The sequence below is a fragment of the Alligator mississippiensis genome, chromosome 15, assembly GCF_030867095.1.
Source record: "Alligator mississippiensis isolate rAllMis1 chromosome 15, rAllMis1, whole genome shotgun sequence".
Lineage (NCBI taxonomy): Eukaryota > Metazoa > Chordata > Crocodylia > Alligatoridae > Alligator > Alligator mississippiensis.
The window spans coordinates 975,662-991,155 of record NC_081838.1 but is presented as its reverse complement, the minus strand read 5'-3'; the positions used below and the strand labels follow the sequence as shown (position 1 = coordinate 991,155).

Here is a 15,494-nt window from a genome sequence, read left to right as displayed (position 1 = left end):
CGGAGAGAGGGGAGCCAGCACGGCCGCTCACATAGAAACACGGTTTATTAATGACAGAAGCGAGTAAGCGCCGTCGATTTGTCGCATGCGGAGTTTCCAGAGCTGGGGCCGGGGCTCGCGGGGGGGCATGCAGGTGAGCTGAGGTGAGCTGTGGGAGCAGCAAGCCACTCACGAGACCGTGGGACGAGACGGCGTGAGCGAAGAGAGAGAAACGAAACGAGAGTTCGACTCCGCCGGGCGCGACACCTAGGCTACAAACACCCGGACGGGCCCGGGCCCGCTGCAGGTCCCCGACCCCCGGGGCCGGCCGTGGGGTTAGCGGTGCAGTGCTGCCCCCCGCCCGGAAGCGAGGGCAGGGGGGTGCTGGAGGGGGATAACGGGGAAGAACCAAGACGCCCCCCCTTCCCCTTTCCCGGGGCGACCAGATCCATGGCAGGGTTTTATTGCTAGTGAAAAACAACCAAGCAGGGCGAGGGCTTGGGGGGGTTTCCCCACCGTGGGGCAGGGGCAGGGACGGGGAGGGGTGGAGGGAGGCGGTGCGATCACGGGAGACAGAGAGGAAGAGCTGGACAGGGCAGGGATGTGCCCCCGCCCGCCCCACCCCAGTCCGTTTCACCCCCAGCATCGCTCTCTGTGCCCCTAGGAAGGGCTGGGGAAAACCTAGCGCCGGGACCCCTTGGGCTCCAGAACAGCCCCCACACCCTGTTGTACCGGGGGGCGGAAACTGAGGCACCGCGACAAAGTGACTTGACCGAGGCCACACAGCACATCGGTGGCAGAGGTGGGGCGCCCGACAAGCCCCGCACCAGCCTTTCTACCTTAGCTCAGTGAGAGCAGGGTGGGGTCTTGAGAGCCCTGGTTCGTGCTAGCCCTTCCCCACGCTGCGCTACGCCCCGCCAAACCCAAGACCTAAGCGTGGCTCAGCCCCCATGCCGCTAGCCGGACACGCCTGAGCCAAAGCCACGAGCTTTCCATGGATCTCAGGAAGCCACTTCTGTTTTGATAAGATCCAACTCAGAGCAAAGCCGGATCCAGGCTGGGCCCAGCCTGGAACAGAAAACGGCCTCCAAAGCCATCGTGGCCTCCGGGGCGCAGGGAAGAGACGAGAACGCGACGCCTCTGCCGCCAGCCCCCCTCGGATGTGATGGGAAGAGCGATGATATGAGGAGGAGGAGGCAGGGACAGAGGCGGGATCGCACGTGGAGGGAAAGCGGTGGAGCAGGAATGGAGGGAGGGATGGAAGGATGGATGGCGAGGTGGGCAGCGGGATGGGTGGATCGCCATCGACCTGTATAGGTGGATGGATGGATGGATGTCCATAGCCCAGGAGGGAGGGATGTCCATAAATCAATGCAGATGGATGGATGGGTGTCCATAGACCACGAGGGAGGGATGTCCATAGATCAAGATGGATGGATGGATGGATGTCCATAGTCCAGGAGGGAGGGATGGAGAAGTGGGCACAGAGATGGATGGATGGATGGATGGATGGATGGATGGATGGATGGATGGATGGATGGATGGATGTCCATAGACTAGGAGGGAGGGATGTCCGTAGATCAACACAGATGGATGGATGGATGTCCATAGCCCAGGAGGGATGGATGGAGAAGCGGGCACAGGGATGGATGGAGGGATGTCCATAGCCCAGGAGGGATGGATGTCCATAGATCAATGCAGATGGATGGATGGATGGATGGATGGATGGATGGATGGATGGATGTCCATAGACCACGAGGGAGGGATGTCCATAGATCAAGATGGATGGATGGATGGATGGATGGATGGATGGATGGGCCTTCACAGATCAGGAGGGATGGATGGAGAAGTGGGCACAGAGATGGATGGCTAGGGGGAGGGAGGAAGGATGGATCTCCATAGGGCCGTACAGATGCATGGATCATTGCAAAGTAGGGCTGCAAGGGCCCTCATGAGGTCTTCTAGCCCATGGGCTGGATGCTTATGCGAACAGGTGGATGGGCGGACAGGCAGATGAAACCCCAGACCCGTCCAGATGGTTGGAGGGATGGATGGGTGATAGGAAAGTAGGGTCGGAAGGGCCCTCGCAGGGTCCTCGCGCCCGTGGGTGGGTGGATGGATGGATGGATCTAAGGAGAGAGGGATACTGATGGCTAGACAGAGAGATGGGAAGCAGGACACGTGGCTCGAAGGCCAGCAGGACAGATTCTCTCATCTCTTCCCAGCCTCCTCCAACAACCACGCACTCCCTTAGGCCACCAGCCCGCCCCCGCTCCCCGCCCACCTCCCTACAGCAATCTGGAGGCTGCCGCCAACGCTGCCTGCAAGGACTTGGCCAGAAACCACAGCTGCCGTCTCAGGACCAGGCGCCACCGATCTTCACGGCCCCCCTCGACATCCTTCAACCCTGCCGGATCAGGGACAGCCGGACAACCCCCGCCCCGCGTTCCTCCGGTGAACCCGAACCTCGCACGGCCAGGCACCAAAACGCCACTAGCAACCTCGCCCCGACTTGCTCGAGGTGTGGAGTCTGTCTACACGGCACAGCTGCAACTCCCGCTGCGGTGCCGCGCGGAGAGGCAGCCTCCACCCGCCTCTCGCGCTGATGCACGCGGGGCGGGCGGGTATTTTCCAGGCCCTGTCACCGATATAGCAATACTTTGCAGCACAAACAAGGCCAGAGCTGGGGGACGGGGTAGAAAAGTGGGTCGGGGGGGGTCGTCCAGTCCACCCCCCGTCCCTTGCCCCCGCCAGCACCAGCTCTGGCTGCAACAACACTTGGAAACATCCGCGGCCGGACAATGCCCAGCTTCCCTGCTACGTGATCCCCCCTCTGGGCTGAGCTCTGGCGGTATCTAACCTACATCTCCGTCCCGCTGCAATCGAACCCGCAGGTGACGCAGCCCATCTGCATCCCCTGGGCTTTGCACGATCCCAAAGCACCTGGGCAGACCCCTCCCCGCTCTTCCAGCCTTTCGCTGGGTGCACTCGACGCAGCGGAGAGAGAAACGCATCTTTCCTCCGGAGACCTCGCCTCCTTTCCAGCCAGGTATCGATCGCGGGACAACCCTGCATCGGCCCCTCTGACATCCGTCCGTCCCCAGGCCCTGGAAACGCCACCGACGACGTCAGCCCGCCCGGCCTCGCGCCATTAAGAGGGTACGGGCGACATCGTCCCACCCCTGCTTCTCTCCGGTTGCATTCGGAGGTGTCGGACGTTCGGATGCGGAGGCTGCCGCCTACATCAGCCCTGTTCTTAACCTACGGATGGATCTTTCCCCTCAAAACGTCTCCGACCCCCTTCGGCCTCGTCTCCCAGCGTCCTGTAGCAAGGAGTTCCTCCAGTGAACAACACACCGCGGCGGGGCGGGAACAACAACAGGCTTGTCCACATCTGGACCGAGCCTCTTTATCCTGGTTTAACCGCATCCAGATGGGGAAGAGGTCACTGAACCAAACCAGGCAAAGTCAACTGGACCAACTTTTGTTTGCCTCTAAATGAGACTTCCAGCCCCCGCACACCATGTTTTTTTCTTTTCTTAAAATAATTATTAAGGGTCTTTTTTTTTCTTTTAAAAATAGAGGGGTTTTTCCCTAGATAGCTTGGAAAGGAAACCAAAAATCAAAGTATTTTCCCTAAAATCACATCGTGGGAAAAGCACCCACTAGAGGGGAGAGGAGGGGGTAAGGGACATCGGGCGACCTGCTCTTTTAGAAGCCCTTGCTCTCCAAATTCTCTCCAAACCCCGTTTGCAAACGGCATCTCCCACCTATGGTAAGTGTACGTCAGTAGGTTTCAGAGTGAACGGGGGCGGTTGGGTTTTTTTCCCTTAGAAAGGAAACCTGCACTCCTTCGGAAAGCTCCTGGCCAAACTCCCTGCTCTGAAGGCCTATCGCAAAACCTGCTTCTGTTCAAACCCAACTCTGTCCCTGCCCTATAACGGCGTCGCAGCACAGACCCCGGACGGCAACGACTACGACTACGACTCCCGAGCCGAAAGGCGGCTGGTGCTGGGGAGAAGCGCTACATTGCTGACTCGGAGCAGTGCAGCACGATGCCTCTGGTCCACCCGCATTGCCTACGGGCCAGGCTTTGCCCGGCAGCCCCCTCAAGACCCCCAGCCCAAGACGGGTTTCACCCAAGACTGAAGTCCAACCCATCAGCTCCCATCCCCACGCCGTGCCCGGAGGAGGCTGGGAGGGGGGCAAAGCAAAATGAGGAGCGAAGTCATTTTTATCCCGTGGGGAGAGGGGCGGCGACTTGTGGCCCCTCACGGACGTGGGGGGGCGGGCACGCAGGGGGGCCACAAGCAGTGGTACGAAGGCACTGGGCAGGGGTTTGCTGGGTCCGTATCGAGGGAAGGGAGGGAGTGAGAGACAGAGAGAGACAGAGAGAGAGATGAGACCGGGACAGAGGAGCCGTCTCTGGGTTACTCGGGGCACGGGGGGGCACGGGGCCGGGGTTTTACGACTGCATCTCTGCCCGCAGCATCCAAGGGAACCAGCAGCAGAAAAGCAATCTGGAGAGAGAAGAGAGAAGAGAGGGGCAGCGCTGGAGGGGGGAGACAGAGCAGAGCGGGGCAAGAGGGGGCACGGCGCCAGAGCCAGGCGTGTCCGCTTGGACCTGGGACACTTGCCCCGGGGGGACCCGGAGCAGACACGCAGCTACCCCAGAGTAACTCACCGTCAGCCACACCTGGGAAGCAGCAGTGGCATTTCTATCCAGGCGGTAGCAGTGAGAAAATTGACTTCATGGCTCTAGTATATCCCCCTGGTTCCTGCTAATCTCTCCACTCCACCGGTGTTATCAACCCGCCTCTCCTTTGCAATGGGCCCAGTGTCCAATCGCTCCTGCAGCTGTCTGTTAGCCCTTCTCCCCAACGTCTCTCTGCTATTTCTCAGCCCTGCTAGCACCGTACCTAGACTCCTGGCGGCCCTGGGCGAACTTTTACTATCGGGCCCGCCTTCGCCAGAGACAATGATAATAATAATTATAATCGGACAAAAAAATTCCCATTTGCAGGCCCCCTTTCTGTCTGGGGTTCGCCCACGCCTGTGTCCAGCCCTGAGCGCTGCTGGCTGTTTTTTTAGCTCTAGCTAAAAACCTTAACTCCGGTGCGGTCACATTAACTCAGACGTAGAAATGTCTCGCAGTGACATCTCAGAGACGCTCAGGGCGGCGAGATTTTGTTTTAGGAACCTGAATAAGAGCCGTTCATTTAACTGTAACGACTCCAAGACAAACGAGGCAATAGCTGATGACGATTTTTCGCCTCGTTTGTGTCCTTTCAATTTAATGCGCAATTTAGCAAACAAGGGCAGGTCGATCTCAAGCGCTGAATCACGTTGAGTCACGTAGCACCGAGGTCCCTAGCACGCGAGCAAAGCTCCTAGTTTCTCTTTCACTGGAGATAAACGGGGTTGGATCCACCCCAGAGGTGAAAGGTCGGGATCTCCCCGACTCAGCCAATCAGACGCAGCCCAAAGTCGAGACCTTCCTCCGGGGAGGGGGGATTCTCCCCTGTTGCCCAGAAGTGCAGGGGTCGAGTTGGGGGTCACACGTGGGGGCCTCGTGGCATGACATGGGACCAGCGAGCGACCGGGCGCCCCAGGGGGAGAATTAGGGGTGCCGGGGGGTGTCCCCCCCATCCGAGGGCCCGGCTCACCTGGAGATGGAGCTCTCTGACGTGATGTCCTTGGGGGTCCTCACAGCCGGGAAGCTTCGCTTCGGCTGGGACACTGCGGGGGACAGGAACGCGGCGCCACGTCACGGAGGGGCAGACAGACAGACGTGGCCCCCGGGACCTGCCCTGCCACCTGCCCCCCTCGGGCCTTCCCGGGAGGCAGCCATGCTCAGTGGTGAAGGTGACGGGGGAGGGAAAGGATGGCGGGTGGTGGGGGCCGGGTGACTGTGGGGGGGTAAAGGGAGGGAGGAGAGGCTGGGCCATAAACTCCCCCCTGCCCCGTGCCTCAGTTTCCCCTGCGGGAGGAGCAGCCCATGCCCAGCCCCACTGCAAGGCGGGGAGCTGGCAAAGTGCTCCCCACGCGTCTGGAAGGGATGGGGGGTACCCTGAGCCCCCCGCCCCCCTCCCCAGGTCTGATACCTACTCGTGACCTGATGGACCTTCTTGGCCGAGCTGCCGTCGCCTTGGGAGTCCTTGGGCCCTCCGATCCTGCGGCAGGGAAGGTGCATGAAGGCCCCGCCCCCCTGGCACGCGCACCCTTGCACAGATTGGGGGGGCACACAGAACCCAGGCCTTACACACGCGCGCACGTGCACACGCACACAGCCCACGTGTCCCGATCCCCCGCCATTACCTCTGCACTCTGGTCGGGGGGGCGAAGACCCCGTGCTTGGGGGAGCAGGTGAAGTACCGCACCCCGAAGACCGAGCCGTCATGCTTGCCCGTAGCCTTGTCCAGCTCGATGCCGAACCAGTAGCCTGGAGACGGGAGGGGAGGGCGTCACCCACCAGGATCTGCCCCCCCTGGGCCTGGATCAGCCCCCTGCGGCCCCCGCTCCCCTTACCCGGGGCAAAGTCGGTCTTGCCGTAGAAGCGGACGACCCCTTGCTTCTGCCCCGCCACCAGCACCTGGTCCCCCAGCTCGATCTTCAGCCCCTCCCGGTCCAGGCTGCCCACGGACAGGGACTTCTTCCTGAGCGCTGCGCGGACACACGGGGCCAGGCGTCACCCCCGAATGGGCGCGGCCAAGGGCAGCCCCTCCTCCTCCCACCCGCCCGCTAATCAGGTGGCCTCCCGCTCTCTCCCCTCCAATGAGAGACTGGGGAGGAGTCTGGGCGAGCAAATGGCAAGCAAATAGCTGATGTCAGAGTGGGTGGGGCTGGGGGCTGGAACTCCTCCCAACTTGATCCTTGCCAGCTAATCGGGTAGCGCCCCGCTCTGCGTCTCTCCTCCAATGAGAGACCTGGAGGGGGAAGGGGGAGGAGTCTAGGAGAGGGGAGCATGCCTGGGGTGCGGAGGACAGGAGCAGCCAATGGGGAAGGAGAGATGCCCACAGGATGGATTTGCAAGGGAAATTAGGCTGCTGGAATTTGCATATGCAAATCACATGCAAACGACCCCTGTGATCTCGCCAGAAGAGGCAGGCGGGATCTGCTCCTGCCCAGGAGCGCCCCAGCCCGGCCGCTACCTTTCTTGTCCTTGCGGCCCTTGCCGGTGACGCGGGAGAAGTCCATGCGGGGCGTCTTGGGGGTGGAGGTCACCGAGGACGGTGTCTGGTCCGTGGCCTTGGTGATTTTGGACACGGAGGCAAAAACCCCTGGAGGCGGCGGACGCAGAGGCTCAGAGCGGGCCCGGACCCCCGGCCCCTCCACCCCCCCGCGACCCAGAAATTGGGGTAGTGCCCAGGCATCCTAGTGCCTGGCTCGTGCTCCAACCACTGGGCCATACTCCCCTCCCCGGACTGACCGCCTCGCAGGGCCGGGGCCGGCCCCCTTTGCCCACCTTGCTTGGGGGGGCAGATGAAGTAGCGGATCCCGCCCACGCTCCCGTCGTTCTTGCCCTCGGGTTCGTCCAGCTCCACCCCGATCCACTGCCCGCTGGCGAACTCCGTCGTGCCGCAGAAACGCAGGGTGCCCGCCTGCGGGGGGAGACACGCGTGGCAGCACACGGGGGCAACCGGAGCCGCCTGCCCCCCCCGCCCGGGCACAGGCACGGGCACACGCACGTGCACACGCTTCCCCTCCCTGCAGCCCCCCCAGCCCCTCGTGGGGGTCCCCAGCCCCGGAGCGGGCCCAGGCGTCCGGGCCGTACCTTCTGGCTGTCGACGAGGACGCGGTCGCCCAGCTTGAGGCCGAGGGCGGCCAGCATGAGGTTGCCGGGGATGTTGTCGTAGTTGGGCAGCGTCACCTTGGGCAGGTTGCAGCTCAGCGGCACCGCGTCCAGCAGCAGCTGCTTCAGCTCCTTGGCCACCATGGCCGCCTCCGCCTTGTCCAGCGTCATGTCCATGGGGTCGGGCACCACGTCCGCCGGCACCTGCCCCTTGCTGTTCTGCAGGGGGCGGGGCCGGTTGGACGGGGCGGGGCCTGCCCCCTGCTTGATGGACAGCTCTGCCACCCCTTGCCTGCCCCTGCCGTCCACAATGCCCCGCCTTCTGGGCCGTATCCTTTGATGGACAGCTCCGCCACCCCTCACCCCGCCCCCACTGTCCACTATGCCCCGCCCTTCCAGTCCATATCCCTCGATGGACAGCTCCGCCACCCCTCACCCCGCCCCCACTGTCCACTATGCCCCGCCCTTCCAGTCCATATCCCTCGATGGACAGCTCCACCACCCCTTGCTCCGCCCCCACAGCCCACCAGGCCCCACCCCCTTTTGATGCCATATGCCTTTTGATGGACAGCTCTCCACCAGGTCCTAATCCCTTGATTGACAGCTCTTCCACCCTTGCTCCGCCCCCACAGTCCACCAGGCCCCGCCCCCTGGTCCATATGCCTTTTGAAGGATGGCTCCTCAATCGCTTGCCCCGCCCCCTGGTCCACATCCTGCCAGTCCCCCCCCTCCCCCCGCCTGCTTTGCTCCCCCACCCCAGGGCCGCTCCTGCTGGAGGGCAGCCTGGTCTCCCACTGCGCCTCGCCCCTCCCCAAGGGGGTCCCTGCCCCGAGGGTTGCCCCCCCGGGCCGTACGCCCGCCCAGGCGCTCACCCTCACAGCGGGGTTGGCGCCGTGCTCCAGCAGACACTTGACGGCCCCCAGGCAGAGGTTGGAGGCGGCGATGTGCAGAGCGGTCCCGTGGTTGAAGTCGCTGCAGGTGGAGTTGATCACTGCAAGGCAGAGGGCGGCCGGGCTGGGATCCCGCTGGGCGCGGGGGAAACCGAGGCGCAGAGCCGGGCCGGAGACCCCAGGCGGTCGAACCGCCAGGCCGGACCTCAGGACGGGACCCAGGAGTCCAGGCAAGGGCCTCTGCACTGACCGCTGGACCCCACGTCTCCTCCAAGACGGGGCCCAGACGTCGGGGCTCCCAGCCCACCCGACTGTACCCCCAGCCCAGCGCCCGGACCCTCCCCGCTCTGACCCCGTCAGCCCGTCCTCGGCCATGAACCCCTGCCATTAACCGTCATAGCTGGGGGGTGAAAAAGGGGGGACCCCTGGTTGCCCCTTCCCCCTCCCCAAACCTTTGGGCTTGGAGGCCTTGAGCAGGATGCGGATGAGCTCGGGCACGTCGAAGTAGGCGGCGTAGTGCAGGGCGTTCATGTTGGTCCAGCGGCTCCGCAGGGTCACGTCGGCCCCCAGCACCAGCAGGTGGTTGGACAGGCGCACGGCGGCCGCGGGGTCCCCTGCGGCAGAGGGGGCCAGGATCAGGCCCTTCCTCAGAGCCAGCCCCCCAGGATCAGGACCCCCATAGTTGGTTTTTGGGGGGGGCGGGGGGGAGATCTCCACAACCCCTGGAGTCAAGGGATCTCTGGGGGTGGGTGCCTGCCTGCGTTTGCAGAGAGCCTCAACCGGGGAGGGTGGGGGGGGCGCTGATGCCCAATCCTCTTCCCCCCGCCACAAGCCGGGACGGTCTTGGGCTCTCTGCCCCACCCCGCCAAGGCCAAGTCGGGAGCGCGGGGGCCAGGCGTGGGGGACGGGGCCCAGCTCACCCACGCCGTGGGCACCGGCCTTGCAGGCGTAGTGCAGCAGCGTCATGTCCGTCAGCCCGTCCCGGTCGTTCACGTGGCAGCCGCGCTTCAGGATCTGGGGGAGGAAGGGGTCGGGCTGATCTCGGGGCCGACCGTAGTGTAGATAGTGCCCCACCGCGCCCCTCTGCACACCTGTGTGTACGAGCACATAGGCACACGTGCACATACACACACACGCACACTCCATACACATGCGTGCTGCGTGCACCATACACACCATACACATGCACACACACACGCCACACACACGTACTGGACGCACACCTATGTGCATATATCATACATGCACGTGTGTGTGTATATGTATATATGTGTGTGTGTATGTGTGCAACTGTGAGTGCATGTATATATATTTGTATAAACACACAAACACCACGCACCATACACACATGTATATACACACACATATATGCATGTACCACACATATACGTTCCATGTACATGCATATATGCACATCATAAACACACATACTGCACACAGCCATGTATACAAACACACACGCACATGTACTATGCACACACCATACGGACAAACATGTGCATGTATCATACACACACACACACAGACATCATAAACACATCATATACCACACACACGCTATACACACACAATATATGCACATACCATCCATATGTCACACACGTATATATGCACATCCTAACACACATACATCACACACATGTGTGCATATAGCAAACATACACATCACATGCACACACGTATATATGCACATCCTAAACACACGCACGTATCTGTGCACACACATATATATGTACGCATGCGTCGTGCTCCTGCTCAGCGCGGTCCCGGGGCAGGCAGACACACACGTCCCAGCCCCCGTAGCGCCCCCGTCCCTGGACGCAGGGTGCAGGGCCAGGCCCGTCGGCGCGGCCCCCTCACCTCATTGCCGATGATGTCGATCTTGTGCTGCACCTGGGGAACCCACTGCCGGATGATGGCGAACAGCTCCGGCACCGTGGTGGCGGGGTCGTACAGGATCTCCTGGCAGGCCGGGTCATTGGGGTCGAAGAAGGTGAACGCTGGGGAAGACGAAGGGGGCGTTGAAATACCACTTCCCCCACAGTAGGAGGATTACGGTAACCCCCTGCTTGCTGAGCCTTCCTTCTGGGGTGCATTACGGTAGCACCCCCCGGCCCTCAGTAGGCTCCAGGGTGAACGCGCAGCCAAAATGAACCCGGGAGGTGCCACTGGGGGCTCTGATTTGCAGACACCTCCGCTGGGATCGCCCGTTGGCGACGGCTGGACTTCAGCTCTCGCCACGTGACTCCGGGAGCTGGGGTGCCCCCGACCCCCCGGTAATTCAGGCGAGAGCAGCCCCCTCCGCGCGCTGCCCTCATCCCCCGAGGCGTCACATCTCTCGTTAGCCACAACTCATCCCCCGTTAATTATTCGGCACGTGGAAATCCAGGCGGTGAATACCCACGGTCCCCTGCAGCCAAGCCCGCCCACCACTCGTCCGTTTGCCGACGACCCAGAAATACAGTTATAAATATCACGTGCGCTTCGTTTGCGGCGGCCAATAGGAGCGGCTCTTCGGCCGGCAGGAAGGATCGTGGGACAGATTTGCCGAGGTGCTGCTGGCATTAAAGGGGAACACCCCACCGCTCACCCCACGAATAGCCCTAATGGCAGGATTCAGGCTGTGAATTCGCTCCCGGGAGCCGGGACGAAGCCCCGGTCCCCGGTGGGGAACGACCAGGCCTGCCCCCCGTCCTTTGCTTTGCAAACGGAAAGGCCTGCGAGGGCAGCGCGGCCCAGTGGTCGGGTCTGCTGGGAAATCGGCTCTTCTGTGCCTCAGTTTCCCCCCGGCCGCTTGGGTCTCTCGCCCCCTTCTCCCAGAGGCCTGGCAGGGCCTGGATCTCAGGGCCGTGGGCGTAAAGCAATTTGGTCTCCGAGGTCAATTCAGCCCCCCGCCCCATAGCGGAGAGGGGGAAACTGAGGCACGGAGAGCTTTGTCTCCACCAGCGTCCCCCCTGCTGTAACCACTAGTCCCCACTCCCCCCGCCCCCGGGCCAGGCAGAGAAGCCGGGCGTCCGAGCTCCCCGCCTCTGCCTTGCTCTAACCACTAGACCCCGCTCCCCACTGAGTCACGGTGACGCGCTGCCAGGGCCCTGCCCCCCCCTTGGCCCGCTGCCCCCGGAGGCGACGCCAGCCACTTGGTAGCCCGGTCACATCCGCCCTGAGCCGCCGGGGCCCTGGTTCAAGTCCCGCCCCGGCCTCAGCGCCACCCTCCCCTCCCCCGCTTCCCCAGGCCATTCAGCAGTAACGACCCCCCTGCTAATTAAAGGGGTTCATTGTGAACACCCCCCCCCCCCGGGGCTCAGTGTTAGCAAAGCCCTTTTAATTAAAGGGGCTCAACATTAACAGCCCCCCAGCTACTTAAAAGGGGCTCAATGTTAATGCCCCCAGCTACTTCAAGGGGTTCAATGCTAACGACCCCCAGGCTAATTAAAGGGGTTCAGTGGTAACAGCTCTCCACTTATGGTGGTTCTGTTCATACCCACGGTTAATTAAAGGGGTTCAATGGTAACAGCCCGCAGCTAGTTAAAGAGGATCGATGTTAAGAGCAGCCTAACTAAAGGGGTTCAACATTAACGACCCTCAGCTGTTTAAAGGGGTTCAACGTTAATACTTGAGTCAATTAAAGGGGCTCAAGCTTGAGGGTGCCCTTCTAATTAGAGGGGGTCAACCTTCATCCCCCTGGCTAATTAAAAGGGTTCAATGTTAACAATGCTCAGCTAATTAAAGGGGTTCATTGTTAACGACCTCCCCCAGCTTGTGAAAGGGGTTCACCATTAACAATACCCTTCTAATTAAAGAGGTTCAACATTAACAACCCCCCAGCTAATTAAAGGGGCTCAATGTTAATGACTTCTGGCTAATTAAAGAGGTTCAACATTAACGACCCACAGCTCCTCCCACAGGGGCAATGTTAACAACCCCTGGCTTGAGCAAGGGGTTCAAACTTAACGCCCTCTGCTAATTTAAGGGGTTCATTATTAACAACCCCTGGCTCATTAAAAGGGCTCAATGTTAATGACCCCTGGCTAATTTAAGGGGTTCAACGTTAAGAAGCCCCCCGAGACGCAGCGAAGCTGGAGGGGAGTGGGAGGCGCCCATGCAGGCCTTCCTGTGCCTCAGTTTCCCCTCCCGTGGGGAGAGAGCTGCACGCAGCGGGGCCGGGGTGGGGGGGCTTATCCCGGGATAAGTGTGGACAGACTGGGGCTAGACCCCCCCCCCCCACCCCCGCATCATGCTAAGCGGGGGAGTTATCCCACCCCGGCCGCCCTGGGATCCAGTGGGATCAGGCACCCTGGTGGGGAAACTGAGGCAGGGGGTGAGCCAGCCTAAATACAACCTGAGTTACCCCCCCCCCCCCCGAGCCAGGGCTCTATCCACTGGCCTACACTGCCCACTTGCCCCCAGACACCAGTCTGGATGGGGGGAGCCCAGGAGTCCCCCCCTCAAGCCCCTCGTGACCGAGCGAGAGAGGGCAGAGGTGGGGGGAGTTTGGGGACCGAGGGGGGTCTGGGGGGGCTCACCGTAGTCCTTGGGCAGCGGGGCGGGGGCCGAGGGGTGCACGATGGGCTTCATCCTGCGCTCCAGCGCGGGCTCGGGCTGCAGGGGGTCGTCCCCGGCGGGTAGCTCGCCCGAGTCCTCTTTGGTCATGGTGGGTCCTGGCTCCTGGGGGGGAAATGTGGGGCGTCACCTCACACAGCCCCCCCCGTGCAATCGGGGGGGCTTAGTGGGGAAACCGAGGCACGGAGGAGCTGATGGCCAGGCCCGGAAGGCAGGGGCGTGCAGCCCCTTCCCCTGCCGGAGAACCCAGCAGGTTTCCCCCCTGCTGTAACCACTAGACCCCCTGCCCCCCCAGACACGGAGCTAGGGCCCCCTCTCTAACCTTTAGACCCCTTCCCTCTTCCCCTGTCCCAGGCGGCCGGATCCTGCTGCCACCCCCTCCCCTGCGAGCAGAGAGAAGGCAGGTGTCCGAGCCCCCCCCGCCGTAACCCCGACACCCCACTCCCCTCCTCTAGCCACTGAGTCACTGAGGTGCGGGGAGGGGAGGGGAGGGGCCCCGGGTGTCCGAGCCCCCAGCCCCCCCAGCCCAGAGAGGACCCGGGCATCCAGCCCGCCCCCCCACTCCCCTCCGTCAGACGGGGTCCGCGCTCCCCATCATCGCCCCCCAGGAGGGGCCGAGCCCGGATGCCGGGGGGGGGGGGGTCTCTTCCCCGCGGTGGGAGGATGGAGGGGGGGCTCAGGCCCTGGGGTGGTGATGGGGGGGGCGAATAGGAGCGGGGCTAAGGGGGGGGTGGGGGGCAGGGCCTGGGGGGAATGGGCCTAGTGGGGGTCCGGGGGGTAGACGAGAAGAAGATGCAGGGGAGGGAGGCTTCGGGGGGGCATGAGATAGGGGAGAACAGGCAGGGATGCGGGGGGCAGGAGGCGGCCAGGCCCGGGGGGGCAGGGGGTGGGATGGGGGGCAGCAGGGAGGGATGCAGGGACCTGGGGGAGGATGAGCAGGTGCGGGGGGCAGGATGGGGCCGGGGCCAGCGGCCAGGGGGGGGCCCAGGGGCAGGATGAGGGGCACCTACCGGGCTGTGCGGCGGGGCTGGGCCGGGTGCGGGGCTGGGGCGCAGCGCTCATGCGCCAGGCGCAGCATCACCCGCTGCATCCCCGCCCCCCGGGGGGGGCACCTGGGGGCCCTTCCCAGCTCGGGGCGGGCAGGAGCCGGGGGTGAAGATGGGGCTGGGGGGCTTGGACACCCGGGGTCTCTGCCCAGCTCTGGGGGGGCTGGAGGGGGCTATGGGGGGCTCAGACACGTGGGGTCTCTGCCCAGCTCTGGGGGGGCTGGAGGGGGCTATGGGGGGGCTCAGACACGTGGGGTCTCTGCCCAGCTCTGGGGGGGCTGGAGAGGGCTATGGGGGGCTCAGACACGTGGGGTCTCTGCCCAGCTCTGGGGGGGCTGGAGGGGGCTATGGGGGGCTCAGACACGTGGGGTCTCTGCCCAGCTCTGGGGGGGCTGGAGGGGGGGGCCTATGGGGGCTTGGACATTTGGGGTCTCTTCCCAGCTCTGGGGTCTGGGGGGGCTGGAGGGGGGGCTATGGGGGGACTTAGACACTTGGGGTCTCTTCCCAGCTCTGGGGTCTGGGGGGGCTGGAGCGGGGCTATGGGGGGCTTGGACACGTGGGGTCTCTCCCCAGCTCTGGGGGGGCTGGAGCGGGGCTATGGGGGGACTCGGACACTCAGGGTCTCTCCCCAGCTCGGGGGCAGCGGAGGGCTAGTGGACAGGGGCCCATCTTAACCCCCCATGGTGCTGAGATGACCCAGACCCCCGTGCGGCGGGGCAGAGATGGGCCCGGGCTGGTGCAGGGTCCCCCCCACCTGACCTGAGACCCCAAGCGGCCCCCCCAGGCAGACTCGCCCCAAGGATTCAGGGGCAGAAGGATGCCTGCGCCATTGCCTCTGGAGCCTAACGACGGCCCCGGGAAGCAGCAGCGGCCTCCGCGGCGCTGAGGGCGGAGCAAGGCACTGCCGGCGCCACCTCGAGGGTCCGCAGCTTGCCCGGGTAGCCTGCGGCCTGGAAGCCCCCTCCTGCCCCATGCAGCTGACCGCCTGAGTGTGCAGAGAGCCTGAACCCACTGCTCGGAGTTGCCCCCGTGTGCCAGGGGCTGGCCAGGGCCAAGGGGCAACCCCGGGGCTGGTGCGTGTGCCCAGAACCGGCCCTTCTTGTCCAGATGAGGCCCAAATGCCGCCACTACTGTATTGTCTTGCGTATAACACGCCCTGGCTTGTAACACACCCTCCTCCTCCTCCTGCTTAGGCCAATGGGAGCCACCAGGAAGGGCCCCCCTAAG

General features: G+C 63.3%; 1 protein-coding gene across 1 annotated transcript; it reads right to left on the bottom strand.

Annotated features, from left to right (window-relative positions):
- Positions 1 to 27: 27 nt before the first annotated feature.
- Positions 28 to 14,316, bottom strand: CLIP3 (CAP-Gly domain containing linker protein 3). Its single transcript, XM_059718100.1, has 14 exons — positions 14,232 to 14,316; positions 13,185 to 13,326; positions 10,522 to 10,661; positions 9,582 to 9,675; positions 9,114 to 9,275; positions 8,644 to 8,762; positions 7,754 to 7,990; positions 7,445 to 7,580; positions 7,131 to 7,259; positions 6,508 to 6,642; positions 6,298 to 6,421; positions 6,088 to 6,152; positions 5,646 to 5,718; positions 28 to 4,499 (listed from the first exon to the last, which is right to left on the bottom strand). Exons 2-14 carry the CDS (start codon positions 13,309 to 13,311, stop codon positions 4,445 to 4,447), a joined length of 1,596 nt encoding a protein of 531 aa, XP_059574083.1. The 5' UTR covers positions 13,312 to 13,326; positions 14,232 to 14,316; the 3' UTR covers positions 28 to 4,444.
- Positions 14,317 to 15,494: the final 1,178 nt, after the last annotated feature.

Bases quoted from the DNA above. Each gene is read 5' to 3' on its own strand.
- CLIP3 (XM_059718100.1), bottom strand. From the start codon at position 13,311: ATGACCAAAGAGGACTCGGGCGAGCTACCCGCCGGGGACGACCCCCTG. The intron at 9,676-10,521 runs GTGAGGGGGCCG...TTCCTCCCCCAG, and splicing joins TCGACATCATCGGCAATGAG to ATCCTGAAGCGCGGCTGCCA. The intron at 7,581-7,753 runs GTACGGCCCGGA...CTCCCCCCGCAG, and splicing joins TCCTCGTCGACAGCCAGAAG to GCGGGCACCCTGCGTTTCTG.